The 20,746-nt window shown below is 35.8% G+C and overlaps 1 protein-coding gene across 4 annotated transcripts in view; it reads right to left on the reverse strand.

Moving 5' to 3' along the window:
• LOC142972458 (plasma membrane ascorbate-dependent reductase CYBRD1-like) overlaps positions 1–20,746 on the reverse strand; it is a 63,355-nt gene that overhangs the window by 35,704 nt on the left and 6,905 nt on the right. For 2 of the 4 annotated variants that reach the window (XM_076113600.1, XM_076113599.1), the window contains exon 2: positions 16,120–16,554. In XM_076113600.1, the coding sequence (XP_075969715.1) occupies positions 16,120–16,280 (161 nt within the window). In that variant the 5' untranslated portion in view covers positions 16,281–16,554. Of the gene's footprint in view, positions 1–3,657; positions 4,001–13,684; positions 13,909–16,119; positions 16,555–20,746 lie in introns of those variants that run through there. The other 2 variants (XM_076113602.1, XM_076113601.1) reach the window with 2 other exon arrangements.

Below are 20,746 nucleotides of genomic sequence, written 5' to 3' on the forward strand. Positions count from 1 at the left end.
CGATTGCGTGATTATTTGACACGATCGTTATCAATTGAAGTAATTGTTGCGTTGAGAATTAGCTCAAGTAAAACAGACATGGAATACCACAATTTGTCTCAGGTTCACAGACTATGTTGTTGATTAGTAAGGGCATAACAACACGCTAATTAATTGAAGAATACAACAGATATATTTCTGTCTTACTGATAATAAAAAGTATTTTTATTGAAAAGCTATGTCTAATTATATAATGCTAATTGCTTTACTACAAAATAGGCTTAAAATATTGCTAAGTGGACATTGAACCAGAAATAGAAGAAATACTCCTTTACTATATTACAGATGAGAAAAAAGAGCATTAGATCATAAAGTAGTAAATACATGATATCGAAAGCATAAATATAAAGAAAAGAAAATCTTATCAGAAATTAATACAATATGATTTATCATTTATAACAAAAAGTAATATGCAAGTAAAGCAATTTTCACTATTATCTTGCGAAAAAAATATTATAGTTCTAAACTGTCTTAATAGTTTTTATGGCGCTGTAAAACTTATAAAACCATTAATTTCACAGAATTTATAAAAAATAGAATAATTGTACAAGTTACCAGCATGACCATAAAATAAAATAAAATTTTATGTTTTGATTGGGAAAATATTCAAGAAAATATAGAAGAAAAATCGTGTTGGGAGCCACCTGCCACATAAACTTTAGTATCACAAAGGGAACAAAGTCCATATACCTTTGGAATCAAGTTATCGGTTCAATCTCACAGCATTTCGAAAAAATACAAGGACAATACAGTGAGTAGTTGTCAGCTTTTAAAACAAAGTGTAAATGATTTGTATAGTTTATGTCACCGAACTACAACGTTAATTGTACCGGAAGTGACAATAACCTTGCTGCTTGAATTCCGATGTACTCCCCATCGTCCCACGAGAATGACTTTGAACTAAATTGATTTTAAGGGCATGTATTTAATACTCGTGTACTTTAAAAACCGATACTTTACATTTATAAACGAAATTTTACGGTCCCCCAGAGATCTACTAGGTTTACTGTCCTTTTAGTCATTCTAAAATTGACTAAGAATTAATAAAATTAACACACAACTGTTCTTAGATGGTGATAGTTTTAACAGAACTCTTTATTTATTATTTTATGCAATGAATCTATCTCCTTCTTACGAGCAACCAGCTTTCCCGAAACGCACAAAAAACACAATATTTGACTATTTCAAATACTTTGTACGGAGTTTACGAAATAAAGGATAATTTGAATTTAAATTTCAATTAGAAACACAGCAATAAAGATTCTAGAAAATGTGCCTATTCTGAAATGACCTGTTCAACACAACCTCCGATATATTGTTTGTCTCAAAATCTAGGAATGTTATTATTCAAATGTAAATATTTGCATACCTAGCGCCCGTCAGCGTCATGCTATAAGAGAGGAACTAATGAGATAAGAATTGGATGACTAAAAACAAGCACATTGTTCGTGTATTATTTGTAAATAGCTGATCTAAATATCCAAGTACAAGAAAATACCAGAAAACTGCGTCAAAATTCTAAAGAAGGATATAACTAAAACGTGCAATTTTCGGTAAGATAGTAGAATCGGTGATATTTTTCCATGAAAAATTTCCTTTTTTTTTTTTCAAAAAAAATCCTTTTTAAAAATTTCCTTCACCCGATCCATTCCAATGTGGGTAACCCATTATACAGTTTTAAGTAACTCAAAGTAACGATCGGTGCCTTTCTCGTCTCGTTTGATAGTCCAATTGATGGCTGGCCTCATAAATAAAGTAAGGTGACGTGTCAGGCTTACCAACGAGCAATCAGGAAACAAAGAAACTCACGGACTTGGGAACAGGGTACTTGATTACCTAATTACCATTATTTACTGTGGACGAATAAGTGTAATAAAAGACTTCATGCCCAATTTCTCTAACATTTATGTGAATTATGAGAGTATTATTAGAATCATGCTGTTTAGTTAGGCAGAGATCAGACAAGGCCACTTGCTGCGATCCCTACAAACTTTTATTACGTTATTCATTTGCTTCCACCAGAAACCTTCAAATGACTAACTACTCACAAGGGAAAAGGGTGTTTTTAATTCAGATGAAATTTGACTTTAGTCTAACATTCGCCTTTACAACCGATCAAAGGATGATCAAAAGTGGATTGAACACTCCCGCCTCGACTATGTTAGCATACCGTACGAGTCTAGCAAAGACGAAGCAATGTAAAGCTATATACTTACATGCGATTGTCTGTAGCCTTTCCCATTATGTGATAATGTTTTATTAAAGCATGATTCAAGTGCCAATTATCTATCCCGAATTTAACTATGTTTTGTACTCGTATATCTTATCAATAGCGACAAAAGCATTGGTTCCTTATCTAATATCTAACCTACATGCATATAGGATAAAGCTATTTGTTTTAATTCATACGTAGCACCGTCCTTTATACTAGGTGTATGACAAAATTCACGCATACATAACAATTAAGGTCACTTTATGCGAATGACGACTGTTTTAGTTTGAACTCATCAGACCATCAGACGTGACATTAACAATGCACAACTCTCGTAAAACTAAACACGACGTAATACTAGTGATTTAAGTATAATTTAAGTTGTTGGCTCGCAAGTTGCAAGAACTTTTTTGATAGAATCTTGTCAAATTATATGGTAACTTACTTAATAAGCATGTTACCCGGACGCAACGCACAATCTGTATCATTGAGGCCTACGTGCTTCCTGTCTTGGTTAATATCAACCGCTTGATGAACATCTGAGAAACCTAATTGCTTGTCCGTCTGTACTGTCGTATAAGAACAACTAAAACTGCACTCCGCATCTCCTGTACCTAATATAACACTTACATAACGTCTATCGTTAGACGGCAGTGTTATCTATACAAAAATCCACAATGATGATAGACACGTTGATTCAAAGACTTGTTTGCTTACTCATCTATCTTACTTTATCTTCGCGCTGAAAGATGACTTACCTGGAAAAGAAAGATAACAGTAATTTATATTATACACATAAACAAGATAATAGAGCAGAGAGCTTGAAGCAGATGTGTGTTCAACACAAGTTTTGATGTAAATACAACGTTGCAAATGTTCGTAGTTTAAACGCGGCATACGAAGCAGTTTTGCTTTGAAACAAGACAATTATTGTTTGCACACCCGACGAAGTTTTCCGTCAAACAATGTTTCATATTACAAAACATTCAACAAACTCCGCTGTTTGCAACTCTACTGAAACGTCCAAATTTCAACGGAATCAAGTCTGCGTCTAGCTGAATTCACAACTAAATAAGTGTCCCTATATTTTCTTAAATTCTTAGAAATGCTCAAGTGATGTTATATCATATAAATAAAACAACTAAATCTTGATACAACAACTACCCGCCTCAGTATCGTGTTATCTAGTTTCGAAGCGCGTAAGGAATTCCATTGTTCAGAACTATTTGTAGCTTTCTACTTATTGTATTCTATACAGGCATTTGTAATCATTTGCACGTATTGCATTTGAATATATCACCAATAACAACATGTTTAGTCACGTCAAACAAAACGGTCAACGGGTCAAGTGTATGCAGGGAGCTTTTTGTTTTATCTATACCGCTGTAGATAAACTATATACATACGGTCTCTGCTTCAGTTGGTATCTCTGACGCATTGTGACGACGACTGACTAGAGGAAACTAATACTTATAACACAGTACTGAAGGCGATATCACTATAACATCGGTTATTCACTGGATAACCGCACAGGACGCCGGGTAGTGGTCACAAGCGGTGCCATCAATCGGTGCGCGGACGTGCACGGGACCGCGACCGACTCGACACTGGACTGACGCTCGATTTAGAAAATTTGCAATTGGCTTGAAAAAGTGTTAAATTGACCGACAATTACGCCAGGCGAGGATGTAATTAAACATTACGGGTGAACGTGTATCAGTCGGTCGGTTGGGCGCGCGACTGCGGGCGGCCGGGCAGCGCCGGGCGGCCCACGAGCGCCCGCGCACACCTCGCGCCCGTCCGCGACGCGCCGCCAGCCCGCGACCCGCCGCCAGCCCGTGGCGTGCAATCAATTTATGCAAATTGTCGACGGGACGCTCTCCTCGGTCTCCTCGGTCTCCTCGCACGTCCAATTGACTATTCGCTATACCGGGAATACTGCGAGATATAAACGACATTGATTCCCCTTACGGAGATAAATAATTTGCCGCTTTTAGATATTCATTTATTGAGTTAACTAGCGCGTCGTCGTGTCGGTCCAGTGTGTTAACGAAGCGAAATTAATTTTGTTGTAGTAACGGCGAGACCTGTCACAACGATGTCCGTAATTCGGCAATGTTCCGCTCCAATGCATGTTTATGAATAATGCCTGATAGAAGGCTAACACTTAACTACCTTGTACCGGCTATAATTAAGAATTTGGGCATACAAGCGTAAAAATCTATAAATAAACCGAAATAAAACCCTTTAGTTGAACTGCAGCTTGCAGATATACATACTTTTTTATAGAATTATTAGGTAGAGTCAAAAACTTGTGGTGACGTTATGAGTTTAGTAATTTTCCACTAGTTATCAAACTGTCTATGTAAGTACATACTAGATAACTAAACAGCAGTAAGTAATAGTAAGGCTATTAATAATAATAAATAATAGTAATACAATTTAAGCTTCACTAGACTGAAAGTACCGCAGTTAAACAATGTAGAGTCACTGTTTAAAATAAAAATCCAATTTTGTGTGGTATAATCACTTGTAAGGACGTAAAAAAGATTAATAGATATTGCACGCAAAGGTATTATATCTTTGCCAGGCAGGCAACTTCCACATTTTTTGAATTTATAAATCTAATTTGCAATAACCGTCATAATGAAAAAGTAACGTAAAATGGTTTCTATTCTAAAATCTCATATTAAGGTTGAAATAAAGTTAACGAAAACAGTAGTTAAACTAACTAGGCTCCGACAAATCGTTAACTTAATGATACATATTCTATTAGATCGTGCTAACATCGTAACGAGTTCGTGTAATAATAAATAATAGTACAATGCAAGGAACATCAATTAGTAAAACTGTGCACACAAGTACAGTAAATATTCGTACAAACGACAAATGAGAGCGATGTAATTGTTTCAACGAGGTCGATGTATATCAATTGATAACTCTCAAATAATATGTACTATGCGTCAGTATTCAAGATACGAATTCGGGCAAAACAAGTTCTATCGTCTATATAGATCTAGAAATAGATCACTATAAGACAATATAGGAAGATGTGCGAAGATGATATCTTAACCGATTAATCATATTCGAGAGGCGATTAATAGATTATGTTCTGTTTCCGTAACTCTATCTCAATGGTTGATTAAAATCAACTTATTTATGTGCGTACATAAAATCACGCATTGTTTCCATGGTGTTGAGCAAATAATAAAGAACGCGCAAGTTTATTCGAAGTTCATACATCTAGTCGTATTGCAACCCATGTGTACTACGCACCTGACTGTTACACATCTACCCCTTTCTTAATATAGAAATCTCGACTTAATAATAATATAGGATATTTTTATAGGATACTAGAGGCCGCCCGCAACTTCGTCCGCGTGGACTTTTCTATTCCCGTTTTCACATTTTTTTATTACAGTTCTTTCATATAAAAGATTTTCCTGCCCTTTTCCTCCTTCTGGGGGAATTTCCAAAAATCCTCTTAGTGCTCTCTCTACACTTCCTAAAGAATCTTCATACCAACTTTCCATTTTCTACGCTCAGTAGTTTCGGCTGTGAGTTGTCCTTTAGTCAGTCAGTAACGGAAGAGTTCTATATAGGTATGTTGATTGATTATGAAAATAGATAATACCTAATACCTATTGAATCATATATTTTACCTTAGTTTAAATAATCAAGAAAGACCAGAGAATAGAATAGTCAAGCCAAGCACCGAGAAAGCGTAATGAAAGTATCATCAAAGTATCATCCTTCTTTTCTTTAAAAAAGCATACAGCTTTATTAATAGCCTTATTATAAGTATAACAATGAGAAAGCAAGTAAAACCACAAAATAAATTATAATAAGAAAAGTGGTTAAACGTCTATCGTATACTCGTTTAGAGAACACGCGAAAGGTGACAATGAAAGTGTTGGAGAGCCTTCTCCGATGATATCGTAAATAGAAAACTATGACGTGAATATGTACTTTAAGCGTCAAATATCATAATATGATGCAGAATGTCGTTGTTTACGAACAACATTTTAATAATAGTAAACAAAAAGTTTATCAATATTATGAATATTTAAGTTATTGTTGTGTTTCTGTGAATTACTTAGTCGTAGGAAAAAAAAAACCTTATTTTCTATTCCAAACAACCTGTTTCTAGACCAAAATAATTGATCAGAAGAATCTTAGACAACACTTTCTGACTCCACTTTGTATAGAGTTTATATAAGCGTTAAAAAGTAGCAAATTCTAAAACGGTTGCATAATGCAAGCTGTGTAAGTGTAATGCAACGTAAACGTTAAAGGTCATTCACCTTACATGGTAAGGTACAAGTGCAGTTGGCACGGAGACAGACGGACGCAAATTGATCGCTTTACTAATGAACCGACGGATGCTCTACCAATTAAAGCAACACCGACGCGCCGTGGGACCAATATGATGTATCGGTGAAATTCGAAATTAATTTAACGCACACATATATTCCTGGTTGCATTGTTAGACGGTTTAAAATCATGTCGAAGTAAAAGTCATTAAAATGATTTTAAGTGATCAGTAGTTCGCTCTATTCTGGCTACTTTATCAATTTGAAAACTTAAAATAATAGAAAAACTAATTCAATAACCGTCTCCGTTTAACATGTTTTTAAAATAGAGCCGTTTATACCTCTCTTGTGGATCGTAATAATTAAAGATGTCACGTCAACGATGTCCACGTAAATTAACAAATTAATTAATAAAAAAGTTTCACTGAAAACTTTACAACAATATGAACATGCCATTGCCAAGTATAAAAAGGTATTATGTGTATGTTTCAATTGAAGAGTCCGGCCCGTCGGCCGTCTGTGGCTTTTATGTCTTTTTGCCTTTCTCGTTTATCGTGCATATGAACGTAACATAATATTTATTACTTCATCAAGAGTATGCGGCATGCGCTCATACAAGACTGTTTCCATTTAACTGTTTTACATCTCCTTTCGTAATATAATTCCAGTAATGGTTCATTTTGTTGGTCGTTTTTATGTGCGCACATTTCCATGTATCTTATTTTATTGATGAAAGGACACTTAAAAATGCATTAGAGCGAAGAAAAAAAAAAGACACCTTAAAAACGAAAAATAATTTCATTTCATAAAACGTTTCTTCGGATCAGATCAAACGTTATAAGAAAATGGAGAAGCACCGATCAAAAATAAATCTTGGTCCCCGTGCATGCCCACGGCTACGCACAAATTACCTTGTCATAAAAGTTAACTACGTACGACATTCGTCCGGCAGTTTTTCCGCTTGTCAACGACTTCGTAACGGCTGTCGGACACAACGCTCCGGAAAAGTCTGAGAGTCGATTCCTGTCTACCTCCCAGCCCCCCTCCACAGACCCATATAATAGAAAACGAGGATGAAAACTTATAACTGCCAGATGCCGTTTCTCAGGCTTGCTCACTCTGCGATTCAAGTGAACCTTTAGTAAATTGTATCGTCATTCCACATTACGAAATGAAATATAGCAAGAAGGTGCGTGCATATAAAAGTCCAATACACCTCTGGAATTCGAAACTTGATTAAGTGTACTGGATAAATTTGAACTATTTATATTCAATGTCTATAAATAACGCAGCGGTACCTAAAAGTTAATAAATCAGAATTGCATTTCAAACAAAACTATGCATCTGAAGGTGCGTCAAATCCTTTCTTTTATATTCGTGTTGCACTCTTTTCAAATTGCACCCAGACGCCATTGTCAGCGCGAACCAAGATATTTGAATACGGAATATCGTAATATTCCTCCGCAGACGAGTTTTATTTCTACTTGACGGACTTTTATAAAAACGCCTTAATTGCGCGACTACAGTACTACAAAAGTGGAACAAAGAAGCCAGCTTGTCGGATTTATCTTTTAGAGGTTTATTTTAAAGCATTTGAGGGTTCCTTCAAAATCAGCCAACGGTGAAAGTAAATTATTTTGCTCTCCGAAACTCACAGTTTTGCTCGATCGTGTTTTAATTAAAGATTTCACAAATATTTCACTTTTGGTTCAAAAAGAGAGTACAATTTCGTAATCAAAAAACCGATGGGTTTACCTTTTTAATTGGAATACTTAGAAGTGCCTAATTTATTTTGTTTATAGAGAACGAACAATTTATAATGAAAAGCGAAAAAGCGTTCAAGGGCGGAAGCACAAGACTTTCTATACAATTGCGACTATTTACTTTACCTTTATTGTAAAGTAGAGACACGTGTCATAAAAGCCATTATTATAAAATGTTTCCCCGTAAGCCACGAGTCGAACATAATTTAAATTCTTGTTATTGGAATCAGACGGCTTATTTTCCAAGTATTAATATTTATAAACTATTCAGTGTTTTTATAATTTGATAAATACTTCAAGACCATTAATTAAATTCATTTCCAGACTATTTGACTTAGCGCTTATATTTTACGACATACACAATTGAAACGCTCTTGAAATCTAGTTTGGTCTAAACAGCAACACGCAATTCAAACCCAATTAAAATGCTCATCTTCAAACTTCTATGTTCAAACGGCTTAATACAAATGGATGTTAAATAAATATGAAATGATTCGTTGCGAGAGTGCGCGAGTGGGAGTCTCCGTTTATGAGGAGGATACAATACATTGTGGACCAAGGTCTGGTGCAATGACAGATGTCCGTCTTAATACTCCGAGGGCCTAACAGTCTGAGAACCGAGATTGCAGTTTCAAACGGTACAATTACTATACGTGCTCCACTTAGCTTATCTAGTAACATTTAAAATGTATCCGCCACTCTTAGAGTTTTTAAAAGAATATATTTTGCAATAATTACAAAGAAAGTCGAAAGTTAACACAAATATTTTGTTGAGAAAGTCAGAAAGAAATACATAATATTGTTACGTTGTTAATCTTAAAATTGTTACGTTTGTGGTCTTGACTTCTGAAAGAACCATTTTAATATAAGGTTCTATCGTAAAGGTACCTAATAAATTATTTATGGAGAAAAATAAGTGAGGTAACTTTTTAAAAATCCTGCATGTAATGGAGCATATCTGATGGTATCTGTAGTTGATAACTTGTCACCGACGACGAACACAGCGCGGCAGTAATTGCGCGACCACCCCCCTCACGTGACGAGCACGACCATTACCGGCTTCTGTTCGTCCCCCTATCATTCAAGCCGCTGGAAAACGTGACAACGACTCACATACAGTGTACTTAAACCAAATACCACAAATAAGCTATTCTGATTATTACCCAATCGGAAATAAAGGCTGTAACCGTGTGCACTGTTTTGATGTTATATTTCTGGTTATACACAAATACATTTTCAACTTTTGCTCCTAAATAATAAGGTTTACAATCGAAGAATGCGCTTGTATGTTTGACACACGAATTGAACTTGAGAAATTAAAAAGAAAGTGATGGTTTGATGCGCTCGATTCGATATCATTAATTCACCATGAGTGTTATAACGATACACGCACATACAGGGACAGATTACCATGCTTTATTGAAACTAAAAAATACCATGTAGGAGACCAATACTTTCTGCCATCATCAGGGCCAGTGTCAGATAACTCTCTAATAGATAAAGTGACTACTAATGTTCTTAAACAGAGGTGATGGAACCGTCCATAGGTATTGTAAATGAAAACTGCACTAAAGAACATTTTCTAAAGCAGCTCTCCCGACAAGCGAAATTATAAAGATCATTCAAACAAACGATGAAATATATTTGAAACTGTAAAACACCGGACACAAACCTAGGTAAACAGGTGTTTAAATCGGTTAAGCAACTGAATTGAATCCTAATTTGTTTCGTTAAATATTCATTTGGGCCTCATTTCAAGTCGGGTGGCCCTCTGTCTGCATTTTACCGGATAAATAGTTTAAATAAACAGAAAATTTACGACAAAGCGTTTATAAATATTGTATGTTATTTGGAATGTAAGTTCTATGCAATTTTGTTAGTAAACACTGACAGTATTGAGTAGTTTAGTAATGCTAACTGGTATGGTCATAAACTGTTGCGTAGTCTTGCGGTAGCGATTACGTGAAAGTGTACCATACAATTTATTACTGATATTATAATCAGAAACTATTTCCTTCTTACACATTGTAACATAATGTTAGATATAGCGCGAAATATTTCATAATTGTATTTAGATACACGTAATACGAACACGAGGTCTCCATTCATTAAGTTTCACAAACAATTAATTTTACATTAATTTTGTCAAGGTAATACAACCGGCCAGACGTGATTGATATTATTTAGCTAACAATTCAATGTAGAAGCAAATTGAAAATTAAACATAGTATTTGCAAAACCAGTTTATAAAATTGCAGTCAATGAGTATTTTGGTTTGATTAATTGCAGTTGAAGCAATAATTGAAATCCGGATATTTCAACTACCAACAAAATTGTTGCAAATTTCTGAAACTACTAAACATTAGTAACATTAGTGTGCAGGTTGCATAGTGGGGTGTTGAAATAAATCATAAGTGGTCATGAAGAGATAAAGAGATAGGTTCACGTCTGTGGTAGGCAAGGCTCGGCTTCCGCAATAAATCAGAGCAAATGTGTTGTCAGACGGGATCTGGCGGTCGCGCGCTCGTTGCGGACGACACCGCTTCCAACCCACCGCGTTATACAACAACCTGTCTCACTGACTACACCTATTTTATATATACCTACCTACTATATACGTATGTATACATACCTCTTCCACAGTGACATTTGAAATAATATCCTAACAATATGAATAAATGCTAAACTTTGTGAGAATAAATGTATGTATGTACGTCGGTACCTATGTTTCTTACTCCTTCACATAAAAACTACCGAATGTATTTTGATGGAATTTGGCACTCTGATAGTTTATACCCTAGATTCACACATACGATACTCTTTACCCAGATAAATCTGTTCACGCTTACAAAGCCGCAAGTAGAAGTTACTGCAAAATGAAAAAATACTGACTATAACAAATGTAGCGTCCTAAATGGACTGTTTTAAAATTCAACTTTTTTATAGGAGATACCAGAATCAATACATTATTAAGTTAAAATGACTCATAAGGGATATAAAATACTTGTAAATGTTAAAAGATTTATTACACACGAGTGCACGGTAACTCGTGATACAAGCTCGCAACCTTTACAATATTTTTCATATCATATCCAGGGTCAATCTAACTCAATGCTTATAAAGTTGTACTTAGTAGTAATTTTCTAACGTTCATTAGAAAGGTAGCACTCGACCGGTTAATGGTACAGGAAATGCCATACTTAAGTAGTCATTTTATATTTATTCCGTTCAACAAGACTGCTGATAAGTTTTACTATAATATTTTATATCCTTCGGCTTGTAAGGCGATTAAGAACTGCAATGAATAGAGTAGTTGTTGGTTCCATCTTACTAATATTATAAATGCGAAAGTTTGTTAGTATGAATGTAGGGATGTTTGTAACTCTTACACGCAAATATTACTGAATCGATTACGATGAAATTTGGTATGTAGGTAGCTGAAGACTCAGAATCACACATAGGCTACTTTTTATCCCGGAGTTCTCGAGGGATGAGGATTTACACGGGAAGGGTTTCCACGCGGACGAAGTCACGGGCGGCCTCTAGTATTTTTATAATGTAAAGATAGAGGCTTTTAAATATCTACAGAAACGTATACTAGTGCATGATCACTTCTCTTTACTTATTAGTCAAACGCATATACTCAGGGACGAAACCAATGTACCAATTTGCAAGAAATATGAATATTCTAGAATAATGTACTGTAAAGCATGTACTGCGTAACTAATTATAGACAGCGCAACCGAATATGTAACATAGAGAGAGACAATATTTACATTAAGTGTCATGTGTTGTGTTTGAAAACACGTCACAGCCTTGTGTTTACTTCCACGAAAAGATTTCCGTGAAGGCCACTGAATAAATGAAGCCTGAAAACGAAATTAAAAATACCAAGCTTCGGTTCAGACACACTTGAATGGAAAGTGACTTTTAAGATCATTGTTTTAAACTAATAACTATGAAATAAGTCTACGATATGAGAATAAAAAAAAATCAATGATGCCTGGTTTGATGGTAATGTGTAAGGGTTAATAGCTAATCAGGTATAACCTGCACTAAATACAATAGGCTGCTAAAAACTTGGTTGATTAAACACAGAAGCGTTGTTAGAACCACAACGTTAAACGAATTAGATCGTTGTAGAGCGGTGTTTCATCTCACGGTGTCATGTCTCCCGTCTGTAATAAACAGCGTCAATTTCGTTCCATTTCCTGAGCGGCAGCGCGGCCCGCTCCGTGGCACCCGGCCTCACCAGAGCTCCCTGTGCGACCCACTCGGCGAATTATTCGATTAATAAGATAACACTTGGAGGACGAATACACCCGTATCTAATGTTCAAACCGAACTGTTTCGTCAATCAACATTTTCTGAAGCTAATAATAGCTCTATTGTACGGTTTTTTGACACAATAATAAGTAATCTTACGCTATTTTGTAGCTACACGATAAAAAATCTCATCAAATGAACCGGCGATCAATTAAACGTCTTTCCGAGCCTCGCAATTAAAATATAGAGATAAAATCAACGGAAGCCGTAGGAACCGTTATCGTCTAGACGACATGAATATTTTTTGTCATCCCTGTGTTACTAAAAACATGGTCAACTTAACGGCAACCTTACACGGAGTAGCTGCTAGTGCTAGTCTGTGCTACTAGTCAATAAAGTGGCGTAATTGCGGACTTCCCGTGCTATTACCGTTCTCACAACGTATGGTCACCCTATCAATTATCCTGTCTGCTTGTAATTTATGTTTCATATAAACTTTCTCTCTACTAAAACAATATAGCGAGATTATAGGTGATAGAGTACGATTTACATAATTCGGATATTAGTAAGAGCAGTACACGCTTAGTAGAGCCTTAATACTGGATTATCGGTAAACTCTGAGCTGTAACTGAATATTAATGTAAATTGCTACTCTTCTACCTCGAAATACTTATCTCCATTCATGAACTATAACTTTTCTTTATATCAGATTTCTTTAGCGAAACTACTAAGGTGAAAAGAGAAACGAAGTTTCTTTTAATATTAATAAATAAGCATGCATAATAAATTAAATTGAATGTTTCAAGTTGCTCTATAACCTTATCTTAGAAGGACCCGAAAAACAGGACTGGGCTATCATCAAATTAATTAACTATCATTTATGCGCATACGCAACAAATTCGTAGCAGTACAAATGTGAAATTTAAGAGATAACTTTATTTATTAAAATATTATAATATCTGTAATTTATTTGTATAATAACTTGTCGTAGCAATATAATTTTATTTTTGTAACATTTTTAATTCGGTAAAAGTTATGTCCCCAGTTATGTACCTTTAACTGAAATAAATTTAAAATAAATAAATACGTACTTTTGACTCTTTCCTCGCGCCATATCTTCAGTAAAACCTCACAAGAAAATCAAGAAAACACTGGTCAAAACCAAATGACAAATATTCCACACAGAACACAAGCACAATCGTTCGAAAAAAATATTAAAGTTCGAAATTCAAACAGTATTGGCGGCAATCTGTCACATGAGCATGTTTCTCCGCGAGGTGCGTATCGCCACTCTCTGAGATCTCGACTCCGGTCCGGACGCCGCAAGCGCCCTACTTCGGCCTAACCAGTCTTTCGCGTGAGACAGAGATCACCAATTATAACTGTGTACTCGAAAGAAAGGGACAAATTTTTATTGAAAATTTCATTCAGTATGATTTTATGAAACATGATATAAAATTCAATGAACACATCAGGTAAATAACAATGTAATTTAAGTTCTAAGAATTGGTTTCATTGAACCACAGTGCATGACTTTCTATATGATACAAGTAGCGCCACCTAGTAGCGAGTGTCGGAACTACGTTTATACTCGGACGCTCAACGATTGTTATTGACTTTCACACAGCGCATGTATCGAACTGAAGATCTAGGCTTAACGAAACATGTCTGTATTCTGCCGTTAGATGACAGCATCATCGATATCCATAAAATGACTCTATTATAGTAATTTTGCTATATACGAGCTGATGTAGCGCGCTGTTTATGCAGACAGACCCGTAAGTTCAAGTGGATTTTGGAATGACACATTTGAAATGACAAGATGATGACAAAATTACTGTCAACAGTACTATTATATCGTAGAGTATGCTCTACAAGTAGTCAATTACAAGTTTTTGCTATGTAGAGTCGTCTTTTTTCTATTGCAATAGCCCTAAACCTTAATTTAGGGCACTTACCCCCGCTTTCTGAGTACTTTTAAAGGTACTTTATCTATTCAATAGCGTTTTTCTTATATGAGTTTTAACGCTATTGAATAGATTAACTACCGCTAAATGTACCTCAGAAACCGGGGGTTACTCGTATACAATTATCATTCACTAAGGTTTGCTATGGAGAAGAATCTCATACTTAATAGTGAACTGAGAGCGCGGTACAATACGTAGTTTCAATTACAAGAGGGATTGGACTCTAGGTCAGGGATCTACTAATACTCGTGGGATAAACCAGATAAGGAAACAGGAGAACAACAAAGATATATCCGCTCTACCAAATATTCTCAATTCAAGTAAACATAACAGTTACTATAGTGCGACAACTTAGTAGAAAACCTTGGTTTGCACGACGAATCTTGAGATTTAGGTATATTTTCAAAAAAAAAAAGCTGTAACAAACACAGCCCTGCGTAAATCTACGGGTGAATGACATTCTAAATTCTTCATACCTCTACCACTCAAACACCTAAACAAGGCTCTTCGCTAAGTTGGCAGACTATAATACGGGCTTCACGAAATTTAATTCCAAATCTGACCCTCGATAATCCAGGAGTAGTTTTCTTAAATACATGTAAACCCGACCTTTTTACAACGATAGTTCCGACATGTGTAGCTGAGCACTTAACCGGAGGGATTGGAAAGAGTTCTTAGAAAATCAATATCAGCGTATATTGAAACTCCTTAGTTATTTACCAGCCCGGTATTTCCGATACCAAATAAAATGTAACTGAAACAACGGCTAAGAAACATCTAAAATCGGTATTACGAAAACTCCGACCGCCCTTTGAATATCCAATACCGAATGTAAATACATGTACTCACGTCGAATTACATAAATAAGTACGCGTGTATTTTGGATGCTTACATCTAAGTCTTGTTTATTTTTATTAAGAAAACATAATTTCCTACGATTTTATGGTTAAATTTTTTAATGGGGACGTCTCTACATTTTTGATTAAAGTTATTAATTTAGATCAGTTAACTACAACACAATAAAATGTTTTTTTTTTTAATGATGCATGGTCCAGTCTCTTAAAAAAGACATAAAACCCAAAACGACAGAAGTTACGTGAATTTGTTTCAGTCAAGACTCGAAAAACGTTGATTTTACTTCCAACAAGATGGATTATCCTGGGTCTGATCTTGTTTCCAATGACTCTGTTATAATACCTAAACATAGACAGTCATAATATCCTGTTACAAGCGTAAGTTGATAGTAAACTTCTTCTTGATTTCTTTTACAGACTTGCCTTAATCGTTAAAACAGAAAGCGTTAAAACATTTATCTTATTTCATTGTTAGACCTAAGATGAAATTTTAAGAATATCAAAATATATGTTCGCCTTTACATTTAGATGCCTATAAAATACTGGCTAGTTCAAACTACTTGTTACGTTTCACGCTGACATTTCAAACAATCTAACTTGCGTAAATCGACATCAACGCCAAAGAAATGTTGGTAGTGACTTGTGAGTACATCGCGTTAGATAATGCAAAAATGGCGTAATGGAAACTTGAATGTGGGTACTTACACTTTAATTTTCTTTCCATCCGCCTGCGAGCCGGAGATGGTGGCGGGCGGCGGCGGCAGGTCGTCCATGGGCACCTCCTCGTTGGGCGGCGACGGCGGAGACTTGTCGAACTCCGCTATGGGCGCCAGCTCCGGCATCGGAGACACCGAGTTACTGTCCATCGCAGACAACTTTATGGGAGACACTTTGGCGATTTTGACGATCTTTTCACACCTCCGGAGAACCGGAGGAGAAGTTCACACTTAAGTTTCTGAACAGTCACACAAGCGATCCGGAGATCACTCGAGATTTCACGTAACAGTCCACGGTATTATTTAATCAAGCTCACGACACCGACGCTTCTGTGTATTACTTCTGGAACGAGCGATACAGTGCACAACTTTCTCGATAGAACGACGGCAAGTTTCGGGATTAGCTCCGGACGAACTTCAGAACCTGGAAGCGATTAAAGAGTTATATATTATTGTACTTTCATGTTCGCACTCGCTCTATTCTGAGTAAGTAGCTAGCGAAATGTATACTTGCATTAGCGCGAACGTAGTTGACCGGAAAATTTACTGTTAACTTAGTACTTACCTACCTACTTAAAAATATTATGAAATCAATTATTTTCGAGGCCGGTTGTTTTTAGCAGTTTGTACTAACAGGACAAAATCAGTGAACGAAGGTAGGAAGCGCGAAGGGCAACGTCCCGCACCCTACAGCTATTATTTAACATTCGCCTGACGTGACGCCGCGGAAGGGACTGACACGAGCCCCACATATGATGTTCTGTTGTTTATACTATAAACGGCACGTTGACCACTACTCGAAAGGGAACTGAAATAGATTCACACCAATATTATCGTACTTTATGTTACTACTTCTTGGGAGATGAACGATAATATTATTGCTTTGTACCCGTTAATGATACGAAAATACTCTTGGAAAGCAAGAGTGTTTTCTTCATATTAATGTATTCAGCATATTCAGCATATGATCCTCGAGATATATTCTTTTGTTAACCCATTAACCCAGCTTGTCAAGGGATTCCGAGATTATACTAAAGTCTAAACAAATAAATAAATAAGCAGTAGATTGTTGTCACCAAAGCTATTCTTATCTATACTAATATTATAATGCTGAAGAGTTTGTTTGATTGTTTGTTTGTTTGAACGCGCTAATCTCAGGAACTACTGGTCCGATTTGAAAAATTATTTCACTGTTAGATAGCCCATTTATCGAGGAAGGCTATAGGCTATATATCATCACGCTACGACTATTAGGAGCGGAGTAGTAACGAAAAATGTTACAAAAACGGGAAAAATTATGACCCATTCTCTCTTACGTGACGCAAGCGAAGTTGCGCGGGTCAGCTAGTTAAGGATAAAGTCTCTGAGTAACTAGGAATTCGGAATAAAGTTTACTTTCAACGATTTCATTCTTAATTAATCAGAAAAATAGCTAAATTTTATAAAGACAAAACACATGTATGAACCATGCAAGGATTTCATTAAATAACAGTAGCATTGCACTAGTGTTGTGGTAACATAGTCGCTGTCATAATACTGACATAAGAACAATTTATCCACGTTTCTTCGTATCATCCATTACTGCACATATTTCTTTGCCGTTCGTGCTTGAGCAATTCACGAAATGTAAGTGGATTAACGCTTACTTTAATACACGTGCAATTCTTCAAATTGTTTAAAAGACAGCGTTTGAGAAACGGTAAAGAGAGCTAAAATCTTAAATAATTGAGAAATCCATTATAATCTGGAATAAATTCGAGAATAAGATTTGAACAAAGAAAAATACTTAGTCAAATCTCCAATTTCATATACTATCAAAGATTGAATTGTCCAAAAAGCAATATACTAAAGATATAATAAAGTAGGAACGACAAAACATCGAATCATTGAACTCGAACGTAGCGATCAAGATATCCAATCGTTAGGCGATATCTTAGCTTAGCCAGTGAACTTGTAAACTGCTTACAATGGTACGAGCAGATAAGCTCTATTAGCGGTCATAATTTCATTGTTTTCACTTGGTCGCATCGTGTGCAACATCTAATTGCCACCTTCTACTACTGCCGACGGCTAATCAACATCACCATTGTGCAATTGTCTACCGCGTCCACTATAGGAAACTAGAACTGTAGTCTGTACGTCTAGACTTTCGTTTTTCACGTGGGAAGACCGACTTGGCAGAGATTACAGTTTTTCCTTCACGAGCGTGGTAGCGAAACTGAAAGCTACGGATACATTATTAATTTTGTAGCGATGTTATTGATAGGAATGATTAATGGAGCATGGCTGTGTCTAATCTTTTTTGTTGCTTTGTTACACCATAATGTGTAAATGGAATGTTAAATTAGCTTTCAGTTATCGACGAAGGACAATGTTATGTTAGACGTCGTCCTTGTATTTTTAGAGAATGATCGAAGTTTTAGGTATAATATTGTAAACACTCTTATTTTTATTTTTGTTAAAATTATGGAATGAATAAGTAATTTAAAGCATAACAAAATTGTGGAACCCTTGCAATAAGTTAAGTTTGTTTGGCCACGAAAACTCTGCAAACGGCCACAGCCTCTTAGAGAATTATAAATGACTTTTCCATAACTTTGTTTCTTTTCTTTCTGAAGTGCCTACTTCAAACATCATATCTTTGCCAAAATTTCACAAATACATGAATAAATTAAGTAGTTCTTTCAACGCTTCTAAAACGACAAACAGTCATAAATCATGTAATTGTTTTCATAGCACATAGCGTGCGGCGAATGCTGAACGTGCCACAAAAATAGTCAATGTCTACGCTCGTTATATTCTACAAAGGCAAACGAAACGCCCTTCCGATTTCACTGATGATGTACATGAATACTTAATGGGTAGGAAGTGTTTAACCGAATAATTTATAACAGAGACCTAAATCCCTACTTTACATCTGTTTATTTTAAAACTTTCCTTGGGTCAAGAAACTTTAGGCTAAGTTCCTAGTTTGCTTCAAACTATCTTGGTTAGTAGCGCAATTCACAATTATCGACTATCGACAACCTACTACTAGCTATCGATAAATTTTGTATGAAAATCTGATTAACGCTTCTAGCTGGCGCCAAAGAATTTATTTTTGCAGTACATTTTAATTTTTAAAGTCTCTAAGCTTGATAGAAGCTACTTTAGAGAATCGCGCTACTGAATAGTACTCAAATTTGATTGACAGGAGTCCTTAGGAGTGGATCCACAAAATACTATACAAACCTTTTATGTCAAATATTCACGGGCAAGGAAAATGTAGTATCGAATATCGCACATTATTTACCCCTGGCTTACTCCCTTGAGGCTACAGTACTTTGTGAGTTCCAAGAAACCAATCCGTACACAGGATCAGAAACAAATTAACCTCGTAAAACTGAACCATTGGGAATCACACACCGCTATGTTACCTACTGATCATGTGAAATGTAGTACCTACTCTATATTTTCTAACTTCTTTATAACATGGAGCATGCTAGAAGGCAAAAGATTATAACTTTACTCATAATAGTAAAACTGTATAAAAACTTTCGCATCTTCCTACTTATTTTACTACAATCTACTGAGAAGGGTCATCACTTAGCTTAATTACATCAGTTAGATTACTCAGATATATCGTTTTTGAAAGAAAATATTTGCCCGTTCCTTGTAATCCAGAAATGTATAAGGTACAGGTACGTCAGGTACACTTATAAGTGCGCCTCAAGTCCTTGATGTTATAAAGTTTCTAAAGCAACCGCAATTTCTCTCGAGTACATTTCCAACTAAGTGCTACAATTTTCTGTTATTGTTCCATACCGACTTATCAAATTGAGATGAAGCCAACCGTACTCGCCGCTGTTTCTACTACAAAAACAATGCAAAATTCATGAGTTGCATAAACTTGACGTTGCATTCTAATTTGCAAAAAGTTCAGTCACCTCCGTTAATATTATACCTACCTAATGCCAACAGGTTTTGCAATACTTGACTTAAGTAATAAATTATATCGAGAACATTTAGGATGTTAGCATATTATAATTCCTAGCTTAGCCAAAATATTCGAAAATTTAAAGGTTAAACTTCTTTAGATCTAATTTAATCAAACTGCGGCATTTATTTTATGACAGAAACTCATCAAAATATCACCAGCTGTTGTAATAAATTGCGTAATAGAATATCGTTTACCGTGTAATATATTCACACAGCTGTGTAATTCTAATTAATTATATGAAACAAAACGTAACATTAGTAAAGTTTTAACGAACTAGGAGTTTGAGAAATGCCTTGGTCTGGGAGCTGAGATAATGGTGAGAGGGCTCGTAGTGTGCAGTGTGTGAAGCACCGAGCACCGCGCACGATGGAGCGGAGTGGCGACAAGTGTAGTCGCAAATGAGGGTACGCTCTCGAGCACGTCGATGGCCGACAACCTAACCATTTTATTACGAGCTAACGCTGAACATTCGCCAGTTTTAATTTACCGTATAATCGTGAGTTTATCCCTCTTGTTTTAAACAAATAAGGGCTTCTGGCAATTGGCTCAAAGAGCACTTATAAAGATAGAACTCGGTTGCTTTATACTTTATGTCTTCCGTTCTCATTATTGTGTTTCTTAGAGATAAGGAACAAAG

This window comes from Anticarsia gemmatalis, chromosome 4, assembly GCF_050436995.1.
Source record: "Anticarsia gemmatalis isolate Benzon Research Colony breed Stoneville strain chromosome 4, ilAntGemm2 primary, whole genome shotgun sequence".
NCBI classification, from domain to species: Eukaryota; Metazoa; Arthropoda; class Insecta; order Lepidoptera; family Erebidae; genus Anticarsia; species Anticarsia gemmatalis.